The sequence below is a fragment of the Chiloscyllium punctatum genome, chromosome 7 (assembly GCF_047496795.1).
Source record: "Chiloscyllium punctatum isolate Juve2018m chromosome 7, sChiPun1.3, whole genome shotgun sequence".
NCBI lineage: Eukaryota > Metazoa > Chordata > Chondrichthyes > Orectolobiformes > Hemiscylliidae > Chiloscyllium > Chiloscyllium punctatum.
Window position 1 is genome coordinate 4637806 of NC_092745.1, and position 15265 is coordinate 4653070.

General features: G+C 46.0%; 1 protein-coding gene across 1 annotated transcript; it reads left to right on the plus strand.

Annotated features, from left to right (window-relative positions):
- Positions 1-218: 218 nt before the first annotated feature.
- Positions 219-10010, plus strand: LOC140479378 (immunoglobulin kappa light chain-like). The gene is made up of 4 exons (XM_072573285.1): positions 219-283; positions 470-785; positions 1216-1307; positions 9135-10010. Exons 1-4 carry the CDS (start codon positions 235-237, stop codon positions 9461-9463), a joined length of 786 nt encoding a protein of 261 aa, XP_072429386.1. The 5' UTR covers positions 219-234; the 3' UTR covers positions 9464-10010.
- The last annotated feature ends 5255 nt before the right edge of the window (positions 10011-15265 follow it).

The window sequence follows — 15265 nt, forward strand, 5'->3', positions numbered from 1 at the left end:
AAATGGCCTCATTCAGTGCTGTTCACATCAATGACTCTCTCAGACAGAGAGAGCGAGAGCGAGAGAGAGAGAGAGAAGAGGAAGTGTGCGGGGCTGATGTGGCTATCTCTGCCTGATGCCATTTACATACTGAGGAACACCCAGTCAGACTCTCACAGGCTGCAGCTTTATAAAGCAGAGCCCAGTGAAGGGAGAGTTTATCAGGAACCAGGCACAGGGACAGGAGCACACACCATGATTTCACACATCCAGCTGATCTGGCCCCTGGCATTCTGTGTCGCAGGTACAAATCTCTCTCCTTCCACCTTGAATCTTTAGCTGCTCTCCATTTCACTCCAATTCCACTGGCTTGTGATTGAAGGGAAAATGTTAAAACCAGAGGAATGCTCAGTGTCTCCAACAATCTCTCATTTGACAGGCTCTTTCTGTGACAGTTCTGACTTCACTGTGTTTCTCTTTGACCCCTCAGGTATCAATGGGGACATCATCATGACCCAGTCTCCCCCAGTGCTGTCAGTGGAACTGGGCCAGACCGCGACACTCACCTGCACGGCCAGTCAAAGCATTAGCAGCTACCTTGCTTGGTACCAGCAGCGAGAAGGTCAGAAACCCTCTCTCCTGATCTACAATGCAGCAACTCGATTCACAGGAGTCTCCGATCGATTCACCGGCAGTGGATCAGGGACCAGTTACACCCTGACAATCAGCAACGTTCAGAATGAGGATGTCGCTGACTATTACTGTCAGCAGGGTAGCAGCAACCCTCGACACAGTGACACAGAGCTGTACAAAAACCTCAATACATAAAGCACTACCTCCTGTACTGACACATCCATGGTTATATAAAATGCATAATAATAGACACACAGTCCCACCGCCTGAACTGACATAACCCACAGTTCGATCGAAATGAAACTGAACAAATTACCCCATGCTAAGATTGTCACTGTTCACGACACACTCCAGTCCCTGTGGTGTCTCAACGCTAACTGAAAGCCTCAAGTTCCCTCTTACACTCCATGGCCACATGTGAAGTGCAGCTGCAAGATTTAACATCGAAAAATAAATTTCACAATCCTCCCGAGCCCAGCTGGAAACAACCCAGAGAGACAGAGAGAGAAAGATACATGAATGATGGAGAGACAGAGAGGTGTAGGGAGACGGTGAGAGTGAGTGAGAAACAGCCAGAGACAGAGAGAGGTTGACAGTGATAAGAGGGAAGCAGAGAGCTGAGGTTTTTGTGCAGCCTCTGCACTGGGAGCTCTCACTGTGGCTTACGTTTGGTCCAGGAACCAAGCTCAGACTGAGTAAGTAAACCTCAATCCTCTGTTATTAACCCTGTCAATACTGAAACACACTTTCTAAAATATCGTTACTGAATTGTTGAAGGTGTTAGTGGGGAGCTGCAGTGAATGAAATGGTTGATTGAGAAGCACTGTGTCTAACAGGGTGTCCAGCTGTATTTCTTTCGTCCCATTGCCCCATTTAAACAGCAAGATATAAGTCAGTCAGTTTTACTCACTGTGTGGAGGAGCTCTGTCCATTTGCAGCCTTTGGTCCCATTCCTGCAGCATGGAGTGAAATCAGTGAGTAACCACCTGCCAGTCTCAATGTGACAGACACGGGCAGAGTTTGATGTGAGCTCTGGCTCCCTGTCCCAGTCTCTGATCTCACTGACCTCAGCAGCAGTAGCAGCAACAGCAGCAGCAGCAGCACAGTGAGACACCGAGCTCCCACCTCCTCCAGCTTTAACTCTGCTCAATCACACAATCACAGAATTGTTACAGCACACACGGAGGCCATTCTGCCCATCCTGTCTATACTGGCTCTCTAAATGAGCAATTCAGTGAGTGCCATTCTCCTGCCTTCTCCCTGTCACCCTGCACATTGTTCCTTTTCAAATAACAGTCTCATTCCCTTCAGAATGTTTCAATTGAAGCTGCCTCCACCACACTCTCAGGCAGTGCATTCCACACTCTAACCACTCACTGGCTGAACGTGTTTTTTCCTTGTTTGACTTTTGCTTCTTTTACCAATCACTTCCAATCTGTACCCTCTCGCTCTCAATCCTTTCAAAAGTTGGAACATTTTTTCCCCGTTTGCTCTGATCAAACCCGTTCCTGATTTTGAATTCCTCGAACAAATCCCCTCTCAGCCGTCTCTTCTCCAGTCTATCACATAACTGAGGTTTTGTTCCTTCCTGGAACAATCTTTGGGAGTGTTTTCTACACTCTCTACAAAACATTGACATCCTCCTGAATTATTTACATTATCTCACCCCATCAGGATTTCACAGACCTCTATCTGGTCACCCCTCAGCTTCCTGCACTTCAGGGTCCAGCCTCTCATAGTCATTGAGTTGTATGGCACTGAAATAGACCCTTCGGTCCAATTCCTCTGCGCCGACCAGATATCCTAAACTGATTGAGTCCCCTTTGCCAGTATTTGGCTCATATCCCTTAAAATGCTTCCTATTCATGTGTACATCCAAATGTCTTTTAAATGCTGTTATTGTATGCGCCACATTCACTTCCTCTGGCAACTTGTCCTGTATATGCACCGCCCTCTGCATGAAAATGTTACTCATCGGACCCCTTTTGAATCTTCCGCTCTCCTCTTAAACCTATGCCTCCAGATTTGGACTCGGCCATCTTAGGAAAAAGACCTTAGCTGTTTACCAAATCTGTGCCCCTCATGGTTTTTTTAAATCTCTGTAAGATCACCTCTGAGCCCCAGACTATTCAGTCTCTCCCTCTTGCTCAAACCCTCCACTCCTGGCAAAATCCTTGTAAATACTTTCTGCACCTTTTCCTGTTTAATACCATCCTTCCTGTGCATCCGAACTGCTAGGACTCTGTTCGACAACACTCCCCCCAGGGTCCTATTATTAATCCCCAAGGTCCTACCATTAATCCCCAGGGCCCTACCATTAATCCCCAGAGTCCTACCATTAATCCCCAGGCCTTACCATTAACTGTGTAAGTTCTGCCTTTCCAAAATGCAACATCTTGCACTTATCTAAATTGAACACCATCTGTCACTCCTCAGCCATTGGCCGAACTGATCAAGGTCCTGCTGTACTGTGAGATAATCTTCTTCATTATCCACTTCACCACCAATTTTGATGTAATCTGCAAACTTACTAAACTTACCTACTATATTCACATCAAGATCATTTATTTAAATGATGAAAATAGTAGACCCAGCACTGATATTTATGGCACATCGCTGGTCACAGACTTCCAGTCCAAAAAGCAGCCCTCTACCACCACCTTGTGTCTCCTACCTCAAGTCATTTTTTTATCCAAATGACGAGCTCACCCTGGAACTCATGTGAACCTACCTTTCTACTCAGTCCAGCATGGCTAACCTTGTCAAATGCTTTGTTAAAATCCAGGTGGACAATGTCAATTGCTCTGCCTTCATCAATCTTCTTTGTTTCCTCTTCAGAAAAACTCAATCAAGTTAGTGAGAAAGGATTTCCAATCCACAAAATCACATTGACTATCCCTTTATGTACTCCAGTTTCCTCCCGCAGTCCAAAGATGTCTAAGTTAGATGGATTGGTCATGCTAAATTGCCCAAGGTGTACAGGAATGTGCAGGCTAAGTGAATTAGCCATCTTTAAGGGGACCTATTCACTCCCTAGTTACACTTTCGCCCTGTTCTTATTTACAATATTTCGACCGCCTCTGTCTCAAAACAGCCAGGAATTGAGTGCCATTCCACGAATATACCTCGACTGTCCCTGAACTTCGAGTTTATTATTCACTTCAGGACTTTGCTGCAACCTTTCGCCCCAGTTCATTCACTCTGATGTGTTCTTACCCAACGGAAGTCTGTGTTTTCCCAAGTGAATCATTTCGAAACTGGATTCCTTTTCCATGGTCACCCTCAACCTTATGATACAATGATCACTCTTCCCTTAATGTCCTCTCACTGACACTTGGTTTACTTGCGCCTCCTCACTCCCAAGATCCAGGTGTAACAGAGCCTCCTTCCTCATTGGACTGGAAACACACGCCTGGAGAAAGCGCACCTGAGCACCCTCTCACAACACTGGACCCTCTCTGCCCTTCACAATGATGCTATCCCAGTCTATGAGGATAATTAAAGCTCTTCCCCTCCCCAACCCCACCGCCACCCCCCTCCCCAGCCACCCCATTTATAACAACTCTCTGTCGTGATTTGACAGACCCTGTAAATTCCTTGCACATTTGTTCTTCTACTTTCCACTTGATGGTGATCTTTGGACTCCACTGAGGATTCTGTGAACCTTGGTGTTTCTCTCTGATATTCCCCCCTGGCTCCCACAGCCCTACCAAGTCAGTTTAAACTCTCTACAACAGCAGCAACAAATCACCCCAGAAGGTACTCAGTCCCAGCTCTGTTCAGGAGCATCCCATTCAGTCCGTACAGGTAACATCTCGCCCACAGCCAGTCCCAATGCCCTAAGAATCTAAAGCCCTCCCTGCTAGACTCTCTTTCCAGCCTCTTATTCATCCGTCTTATCTTCCGTTTTCTATTCTCACTTATTTGGGACACTGGGAATAATGTGCACATGCCTACATTTCAGCTCCTGCTCTGAACTCCCTCCCGAAGTCACTAAATTCTGACTGCAGGACCACATCCCTTTTCTCCCTCTGTCACTGGGACCGATGTGGACCCCGACTGCTGCCTGTTCCCCCTCTCCCCTCAGGGTGCCCTGCAGCCGCTCAGTGACATCCTTGACCCTGGCACCAGGGAGACAACACACCATCCTGGATTTCCATCTGCAGCTGCAGAAACACCTATCGATTGCACTCACTCTCGAATCTCCTCTCACTATCGCTCTTCCGGTCTTCCTTGTGCCCCCCTGTACAGCTGAGCCCACCCCATGGTGCCATGGACTTGGATCTGGTTGCCCTCCCCAGATGAACCATTATTCTCATCAGGATTCTGAACTGAATCCTGGTTGGCACGTGGGATGCACTCGGGGATTCCTGTACGAGCTGCCTGGTCTTTTTGGACTGTCTGTTACTGCCCCATTCCCTCTCTCCCTGCATACTCTGAAGCTGCAGAGTGACCACATCTAGAAGCATGCTCTCCACGGAGCTCTCAGCCTTACGGACTCTCCGCACTGACACCAGCTGCTGCACAAACTCCGAAACCCGGAGCTCCAACTGCTGTCACTGACCACACTTCCTACACTCATGGTATTCCAGGAGCTGGGAAGTATCCTAAAATTCCCACATAGGTGCAAATTCTCTCCACTCTTTGGTCATCTCTTGGCAAAGTTCTGATGATAAACAGATCCAGCAGGGCTCACAGTCCAGTGGGTTCAGTGTTCCAGGGTTTTGGGGAAACTCTCCAGAAGACTTTAAGAAATAGGAGCAGAAATCAGCCATTCAGCCCATTGAATCTGCTCTGCCATTTGATCTTGGCAGATATGCCTCTTACCCCCATTCTCCTTCCTACTCCACAGGAACGTTCAATCCCCTTAATAATCACAAACCTGTCTATCTCTGTATTAAATACGCTCAGTGACTTGTCGTCCACTGCCCTCTGTAGCAATAACTTCCACATATTCACCACCCTCTGGCTGAAGAAATTCCTCCTGATCTCAGCTCTAAAGGGTCGGCCCTTCATTCTGAGGCTGTGCCTTGGTTACCTAGTCTCTCCTGTTTTCGGAAACATCTCCGCATACACTCTTTCCAGGCTGATCATTATTCCGTAAATTTCAATAAGGTCCATCCTCATCCTTCTAAACTCCATTGAGTACAGACCCAGAGTCCTCAACCACGCCTCATATGACAAGCCCTTCATCCCCAGGATCATTCTTGTAAATCCGTCCAATGCCAGCACATTGTTTCTTAGAATATGTGTCCCAAATCTGTTCACAATATTCCAAATTCAGTCTGACCAGAACCTTACACAGCCTCAGCAGTACATCTCTTCCCTTGTATTCCGGCCCTACTGAAATGAATGCTATCATTTCATTGACCTTCCCAAGCACAAACTGGACCTGCCTGTTCACCTTCAGAGAAACCTGAATGAGGTTTGTGCTTTAGATTTCCAAAGGCTTTCCTCATTTATAAAACAGCCTTTGCATCTCTTCTTCCTACCAACGAGCATAAACTCACACTGTAACACACTGTATTCTATCTGCCACTTCTTTGCCCACTCTCTGAGACTATCCAGGACATTTTATAGCCTTCCCACTTCCTCATCACTACCTGTCCCTCCACCTATCTCATGTCGTCTGCAAACTTTGCAACAATGCCTTCACTTCCTTCATTCAGATTGTTAACGCATGACATGAATAGTTATGTTTCCAACATTAACACCTGCAGAACTCTATTAGTCACCAGCTGCCATTTTTCCTCACCCTCTGCTTTATCTCAACCTACCAGTCCTCAGTCCATGCCAGTACCTTTCCCCCTAACTCTATGGGCTCGTACCTTACCTCAAAGGCCATCTGGAAATCCAAATAGATTACATCTTCAGACTCTCCTTTGTCTGACTGGCTGGGAGCTGTTGCGGCTGTATAGGACATTGGTTCGGCCACTTTTGGAAAACTGTGTGTAGTTCTGGTTGCCCATCTGTAGTAGAAATGTTGTGAACCTTAAAATGCTTCAGAAAAGATTTACAAGAATTTTGCCAAGGTTGGAGGTTTTCAGCTACTGGGAGAGATTGAATAGGATCTAATTTCCCTGGATTGTTGGAGGCTGAGCGGTGAACATTTTGTGGTTTATAGAATCATGAGGGGCATTGAAAGGGTGAGTAGAGAAGGTATTATTTTCAGAGTTGGGGAGTCCAGTTCTGGAGGCATAAGTTGAAGGCGACGGGGGAAAGATTTGAAAGGGGCTGAAGGGGCAACTTTTTCACGTGGTGGGTGGCGTGTGTATAGAATGAGCTGCCAGAGGAAGAGGTAGAGGAGGGTATGATTACAACATTTAAGAGGATGGGTACATGAATAGGGAGGGTTTAGAGGGATATGCGCAAAATGCTGGAAAATGGGACTAGCTTAATTGGAGGTTTGTTAAAGAGATATCGAGCTCCATCCCACTTTCGAGCTCTTGCTCCATAAGCCTGCGGCTTCACTGTTTCAAATGAATATCCAAGTGTTTTTTTTCAATATAATGAGGGTTTCTGCCTCTCCAACCCTTTCAGACAGTGGGTCCCAGATCACACGAGCCTCTGGCTGAAAACAATTACTCCACAATTCCCCTCGAACTCTGTCTCCAATTAATTTCAATCTCTCCCCATGGTTATCATCCTTTGTGCTGATGGAAATCAGTCCTACCTACCCACTCTATCCAGGCCCCTCATCATTTTCTACACCTCGATCAAATCTCCCATAAGCCTCCTTGTTCCAAAGAATACAATCCCAGCCAAACCAATCATTCCTCAAAGCTAAAACTCCCCATTTTTGACAAAATCCTCCTCTGTCCCCATCACAAGTGGGATCACATCCTTCCTGTAATGTGGTGACCGGAACCGTACACTGTTCTCTCACTGTGCTCTAACTGGGGTTTTATACAGTTCCAGAATAAACAAACTCCTTGCTTTCACTGTCAACCAATAATGAGATAAGGGAGGCAATGGTCTAATGATATAATTACTGAACTCTTAATCCAGAGATCTAGATAATGTTCTGGGAAAAGGGTTAGAATCCTGCCACAGCTGATGGTGGAATGTGAATTCAATAACAAAATCTGGAATTAAGAGTCTAATGATGACCATCGTTGATTGTCAGGAAAAAGCCATCTGATTTACTAATGACCTTCAGGGAACGAAACGGTCATCGTTACCATGTGACCCCAGACCCACAGCAATGTGGTTGACTCTAAGCTGCCCTCTGGGTGATTAGCGATGGGTAATAAATGCTGCCGATCCAGCAATGCCCTCATTCCATCAAGGGAAAAAGAAAAACAGTTTCTCCCATGTGTCTTCTTAACCACCTTACTGACCCGCATTCATTAATCACCATGGCCACATCTTCCACCTCCACTCACATGTGACTTCCAGGTTCAAATTGACAAGAGACATTCCTTCGATATCTGAGAAATAGATAGAAACATCAACATAGGAGGCCATTCAGCCCCTCAAGCCTGCTCCACCATTCAATATGATCATGGCCAATCATCCAACATAGTCTCCGTTCCTGCTTTATCCCCACATTCTTTGATCGTTGAAATATATCTAATTCCTTCTTGAACACATACTGCATCTAATTCCCTCATGCTGGAAAAATGGATGAGAATTATTGGGTTGTTGTTTTTTGACCAATGTGAACACAATGGGCTGATGGGCCTTTTGGGTCTCTCTGACTCTATGACTCGATTATATTATGAATAACTGGGTACCAAGAACTGGCCCCTGTGGTACACCAACTGGTAACTACCCCAATCCTCTTGTTCGGTAGGATTTCCCTGATTCACTTGGACATATTTCATCCTTACAGCTCTTTGCCTTCCTCAGGTCCTGTTCAATTTTAATCCTGCTTTTTCTATCCTCTCAGCTTTCTGCAGGTTTGATCTCCAGATAACCAATATTACCTTCCCTGTTTGGTCTTCCCTACACTGGTTGCCTTTTGACATCCCAGGCTAAGAGTTTAGATTTGGGTTTCTCACCCTTACTCTTTGTGGGAACAGATTCTGAATGATCTCTGTCTTTTAACTTGAGGACTCCCACTGCCCTGACACTGATTTCCCATCAAGTCACTGGTTCCAGTCCACTTTTACTAAATTACCGAAACATTTAGTAAAATAAAAACTTTTAAATTTGCTCCATGGTTCTCCATTTCCATCCCTAATTTCAATCTCACTGAGTTCTGATCACTGTCACTGAAATCATCGCCATCTTTTCGTTCTCCCAGCTGCCCACATTCATTTCCCCAAACGACGGTCCCAAACTGTCCCTTCTCTTTCACCATCACCTTCTCAGGGGCAATTAGGGACGAGCAATAAAAAATGCTCCTGCCAGTGACACTCATATCCCAAGAATCAATTAAAAAAATGTAAATTCTTTTGTCTGGTTTATTAGGTATTGGAGACAAATATTCAAACATTTTATCAGTGAATATTCTGAGAATTAAAATCCCTTTGAATGGCAAGGATAAAAATTGTTTCTCTCTTAAAATTGTTTTTCAGGCCGTGACAACTCTCAGCCCAAGCTGACCCTGCTGCCCCCCTCCCCGGAGCAGTTAGATGCCAAGGGCACTGCCACCCTGGTGTGCCTTGCCAATCACTTCTATCCCGATGAGCTAGAGGTGCAGTGGAAGAAGGATGGTGCAGTCATTTCGGACGGGGTTCAGACCAGCAACTACCTGCGAGCTTCGGACAGCACCTACAGTGTCAGCAGCCTGCTGACCCTCTCGGGGTCTGACTGGGAGTCCAACGCTCACTTCTCCTGTGCCCTCACCCACGTGACCCTCCCCTCTCCCCTCAGCAAGAGCATCAGGAGATCAGAATGTGTGTAGAGTGTTTGAGACAGTCCACAGAGGAGACACAACTTTAAATAGAACAGGGCTGAGCTGGCAGGACAAAGATCATTGTCAGCACTGAATTTCAACTCTCTTCCTTCTCAGGACTGGCACAGAGACACTTCTGAGGTTCAGGAGTAAAGGTAGTTCATTGGGACAGTGTAGATCGATCTTTACGCTGTGTCAAACCCCATGCTCTCCCTGTTCTAGGACTGTTTGATTGGGACAGGGTTGATTTGTGATACCAAGTAAAATCTCTTGCAGTTGCTGAAGGCTGTCAGCTGTACAAAACAATGTGAACCTTCGAAATGTCTGCTTCAATAAATCAGATCTCCTTCCTGCTCAGCAGCCAGTTCCAATTTAAGGTTTTTGTCACTATTTGAAGGGCAGGATTCTCATGTTATTGAGAAAATCTCCACAAGTGTTTTCCTCAAAAGCCATTGTAGCTGTGAATTTGTGCAGCTTCCTCTGTCTGGGCTGTTAATTGCAGTCTGTTTTCTGTCAATGTCAGTCTGGAAAAGGGAATAAAGTTGATGAAGATTCAGTCTCTGTCTCTGTGTGCTTTGGAAATGGACCACTCCATTCAGCGGATTAGCTGCAAGTCAGCATGACATTGTCACAATTGGCTACATGGTCTGTCAATCCATGGTAGATGATACTGACAGCCAATCAGCAATCAGTTTCAAATAATCCAGTTGGTCTGGAATCTGTGGAGGTTACAAGATTCCAAACAGAATAGAAATTGAAAGCTGTTGGGATTCAATAATTACAATCTGAGGCATTCCGTGTTCACTCACTGGTCTAAACTCAGGTGATGGGATCGCACTGTGCACTCTCTGCTGCATGCTGTGTTGTACCTGAAATGATCTGAGGCCAATCACTGACACTGCAGACTGGGTGTCTCTCTGAGTGAGTGTACTACATAATGCTGCCTGTAGGTTTCACTCTGAGTGTGGGTGTGTTATTCAAAGAGACACCTACAGGCAGCTAGGGTTGTGTGCATGTTACTCAGTGCTGCCTGATTCTGTGTGTATGTTTGTGTGTGTGTTAACTCAGTGTTGCCTGCAGGTGTGTGTGAGTGATGGATAGAGAATAGGCTTTGAGATGGGGATTGAAGATTAGGCCTTAATCTTCTCAAATCTCAGATGAAGAACAATTTAGTCTGAGATGGCAGCTCATTGAGGTGGACAAAGTTAAAAATCACACAACACCAGATTAGAGTCCAACAGGTTTCTTTGGAAGTACAAGCTTTCGGAGTGCTGCTCTTTCATCAGGTGGCGAGTGGGGCAGGATCATAGGAGAGAGAATTTGTCATGAAATTGACATGGCAGCTGAAAAAGGTGAATACTGAGAGTGAGTTCTCAGTAAGGGAGGGATTTCAGAGGCAGTGCACACTGTGCTCCCTAATGTGTTCCCCAATTACAAGGAGCCGGGGTCATTGCAGTTGTGGTTGTCAGCTCAGCCAGTGCTGGCTAGCCATAGTCGTATTTCAAGCTCAATTAGCCCTACACCAGGTGCAGCAATATTACCTTCCAGGGAGGGAGCTGTCTGAGTGAGGGAGGTTGAATCCTTGCAGCCCTGAGAGTGATTGCAGTGGATTAATTAAGGGTGCTACCACCATGAAGGTGTGACCTTCTCTCCCTCTGCCTCAGCTGTGATGACCCTCAGGGTTAAACTCACCACCAGTCATTTCTGTTTGTAATGAGCGAGTGTGGGGAAGGGGAAAGTGAAGACTGAGGATGCTGGAGATCAGAGTTGAGAGTGTGTTGCTGGGAAACCACAACAGGTCAGGCAGCATCGAGGAGCAGGATAATCAATATTTTGGGCATAAGCTCTTCATCAGGAATGGAGGGAACGTCAACCTCTCCCAAAGGCAGCACAGGCTGGATCGACGGGGCCACAAGAGTAAGCTTGTGGAGATTGAAGGTGACAGAAGGAGGGGGTTGGTTGGCAGGTTGTTATTCAGAGTCAGGTACTAGAGTATCAGTCCTTCTGACGCTCCCATTTTTATCTGTCAGCCAGGACTCCCTGATTGGACACGTTAACAGCTCATCAGGGAACTCATATTATCAGAAAAAATGAAACATTTATCAAACAAGGAGTGCAAGAACTAAACGACACTAGGCAAAATGAATGGTTTGAAAGATTTCATTACAGACATCACCAATTTGGCCCAACAAGTCCACACCGACCCACTGAAGAGAAACTCCCGAAGAATCATTCACCTGCCCTTTCACTCGACATTTCCCCTGACCGACACATTCCTGAACACTGTGACAATGGTAACATGGCCAACTCACCTAACCTGCACATATTTGGATTGTGGGAGGAAACTTGGAGCACATGGAGGAAATCCACACAGACACAGGGGGAGCGTGCAAATTCCACAAAGACCTGGGGCTGGAATCGAACCTGGGTCCCTGGTGCTGTGAGTTAGCCATGCTAACCACTGAGCCACCATGCCACAAATTTTTAAAAAATGCCCATAGAGTTGAGCTTTTGTTAAGCTTTGTGAGCCTGACGTGATATAAACTATAAACATGCAACCCTCTGTCAGGGAAGGTAGTGCAGTGTGGAAACTTTACAACCTTTAAATATCATAACATTCAAGGATCTGGGATAAATGCAGGAAATTGGGATGAGAGTGCCTTTAGTGGTAGTTATGTTGGTACAGACTCAATGGGACAAAGGATCTTTTCTGCTCTGTATCAATCTGTGCTCCATGTTGAGAGGGCAGTGCAGGTTAATTGTGACTAGGTGAGGCAGTTCTAAGATGGCAAACACATGATCAAGGGTCAGAGGAAATGGCTCAAGCTTCAGTGAAGGCCCAAGTAAGTGCTTGGGAGGACGGTCAAGGCTAATGGAGACAAGGTCAATGGGAACTGAACGAGGGCACAGGGTGCTGGCTGGCATCTCATTGTGTTGCAGTGAGGCATGTGGGGACAAGAGAGGATCGTGTAGAGAGGGAGTGCAGTTTCAGTTAAAATGTAACCTTTGTCAGCAGCAGCATGACCTTCAGCACCAGGGGGTGTCCCTGACTGTGTCAGGCTCACTGGCTGCTCTCTGTGTGATTCCACATAGCCACCCATGTGATCACCACGCAAGGTCTTGCTTGTGTCTACACTACCATTTACACCACCGTCTGCACCACCGTCTGTACCCACTGTCTGAACCCAGCATCCACAGCCACTGTCTAGTCCCTCTGTTTGCACCCACCACCTACACCCACTGTCTACACCGCTGTCTGCACCCTCCATCTACACCTCCCATCTTTCTGCTGTTGTACGATTGTATCCAATGATTCCATTGAGATTACTGCACCCGAAACCTGAATCTTAGATCCGGCAATGATTGTCTTCTAACCCTGACCTACAAAGTCTGTGTTCCACATTGGGCTGATTAATATTAATTACTGGATGGTATTTGATTTCTGTGATGGCAGGCCTGACGTATAAGGAGAGGTTGAGTTGGTGAGGATTGTGTTCACTGGAGTTTAGAAGAATGAAGGAAGGGAATCTTGGAGAAAGCTGTAAAATTGGAACAGGACGAGACAAGTTAGATGGAGAAAGGTTATTCCCAATGGTGGGGAAGTCCAGAACCAGGGCACATGGTTTAAGGTTAAGAGGTAAACTCTATAGGACAGAGATGAGGAAAAATGTTTTCACCCAGAGAGTGGTGAGCCTGTGGAATTCTCTGTCACAGAAAGTGGTTGAGGCCAAAACATGATGTTATCAAGAAAGCTCTTGTGGCTAAAGAATCAAGGGATATGGGGTAGGGATGGATTATAGTAATGTGATCCATGACCAGCTTCAATAATATCGAATGGCATAGCAGGCTGGTGGGGCCAAATGGCCTACTCCTGCTCCTATCCTCTATGTTTCCACATCATGTAAAATAGATTGCCAGGTGGAGTGCACTCTGTCAGATGGGCAAGTATCCATTCACAGATTCCACCCACACCACTCCCCTTCCATTTTAATTGGGTCCACTCCCTCTCTTCCTATGTCTTTGTTATCTAACCAGTGACCACACCTCCCCTTCACCACCCCGGCAGGGAGCTGTGCTAATAACCCATCGTTTGTTTTAATTTGCTAACTGAGTGATGTGATGGTGGGGTTTTCAAAAACAGGAAGAGCTGAATTCTTATCACCTTTTGTGCTGATTTTTTTGTGTGCCTCCCTCAATATGGGTGACACAGCACTGCTGCCTCACAGAGCCAGGGACCCAGGTTCGAGAGACACACAGCAAAGAGATAGGCCCTTCGGCCCACCATGTCAATGCTGACCAACATACACTCAACTACACTAATCCCATTTACCTGCAGTCGTCTGGAGCCTACCATGCCCTGGTATTATAATTGCTCATTCAAATGTTTTTAAAGGTTGTGTAATTTTTAGCCTGCACCACACTCTCAGGCAGCATATTCCATATATCTACCACACACAGGGTCAAAAAATAGTTCCACCTTAATCATATAACCTCTGGTCTTAAATAGTCTGGGCGAGGAGCGGAAGCTGCAGAACAGTGTGAGAGGTCAGGAGTGGAGAGAGGGAGAACAGTGTGAGGGTGAGGAGTGGAGGCTGGAGCAGGAAGACACTTGTGTTCTGGAAAGCAGCACAAATAGGGGAGAGATCCAAGAGCTGATAGGAATAGTCTCCATGCTTCCTAACAGTAGCTTTATTGTGGGAAAGAGCATAAATCAGGAGATAATGAGGGCCTGTAACAAAGGCTGCTCATTCATTACAAATGACTGTTATCCTTGTTGATTATTTATTGTCAAATTTTTCTTTTTTAATTCATTGACAGGATGAGGGTGTCACTGCCTAGGACACCATTTATTACCCACCCATAATTGCCCCCAGAGGGCAGTTAACAGTCATCCACATTGCTGTGGGATTGGATTTCCATGTAGGCCAGACCAGGAAAGGATAGCAGTTCCCTTCCCTAAAGTACGTTTATAAACCAGATGTGTTTTCCTGACAATCCACATGGATTAATGGTCATTGTTAGACTCTTAATTGCAGACTTTTTAATTGAATTTAAATTCCCCCATCTGCCATGGTGGGATTTGAGCCTGTGTCCCCAGACCCATATCTGGGTCTCTGTGCATTAATCTCAGAAGGTTAGTATGTAGGTACAGCAAGTCATCAGGAAAGCTCACAGAACATTATGGTGTAGTGTGAGGGGAAACTGAATGCAAGACTTCATTGAAACAAGCAGGATCCTGAGGGTCCTTGACCAGGTGGATGTGGAAAGGATGTTTCCTCTTGTGGGAGAATCCAGAACTAGGGATCACTGTTTAAAATTAAGGGAGAATCCATTCAAAACAGAGATTCAGAAACATGTTTTTCTCTCAGAGATTGTCAGTCTTTGGAATTCCCCTCCTTAAAAGGCAGTGGATGCAGAATTTAGAATCCATCCAGTGTGGAAACAGGCCCTTCAGCCCAACAAGGCCACACAAACCCTCCGAAGAGTAACTAATCCAGACCCATTTCCCGACCCTATATTTACCCTAGGAAGAGGTAGATAGATTCTTGATGACTGAAGGGATGGAACATTATTGGAGAATGTAGAGTTGAGGTTAAAATCAGATCAACCACAATCGTATTGAATGGGGGAGCAGGTTCAATGGGCCGAGTGGCCTACTTTTGTTCCTTGCCCATATGTTGCCTCACACACCTTCGCACAAGCAAAGACAGCCACTCGTATTTTCTACCTGCAGATTAAGCTGCTTGTGCAATAGGCCTCATGTGCACAGTGTTTTCTCCAGCCTTTCACTGTGAGGTTAAAGATCATGGT

What these genes read in the sequence shown, in the direction of transcription:
- LOC140479378 (XM_072573285.1), top strand. Translation starts at nt 235, where the DNA reads ATGATTTCACACATCCAGCTGATCTGGCCCCTGGCATTCTGTGTCGCA. An exon ending in CCTGGCATTCTGTGTCGCAG is followed by an intron (nt 284 to 469) that starts GTACAAATCTCT and finishes TTGACCCCTCAG; the next exon opens with GTATCAATGGGGACATCATC. An exon ending in AGGAACCAAGCTCAGACTGA is followed by an intron (nt 1,308 to 9,134) that starts GTAAGTAAACCT and finishes ATTGTTTTTCAG; the next exon opens with GCCGTGACAACTCTCAGCCC.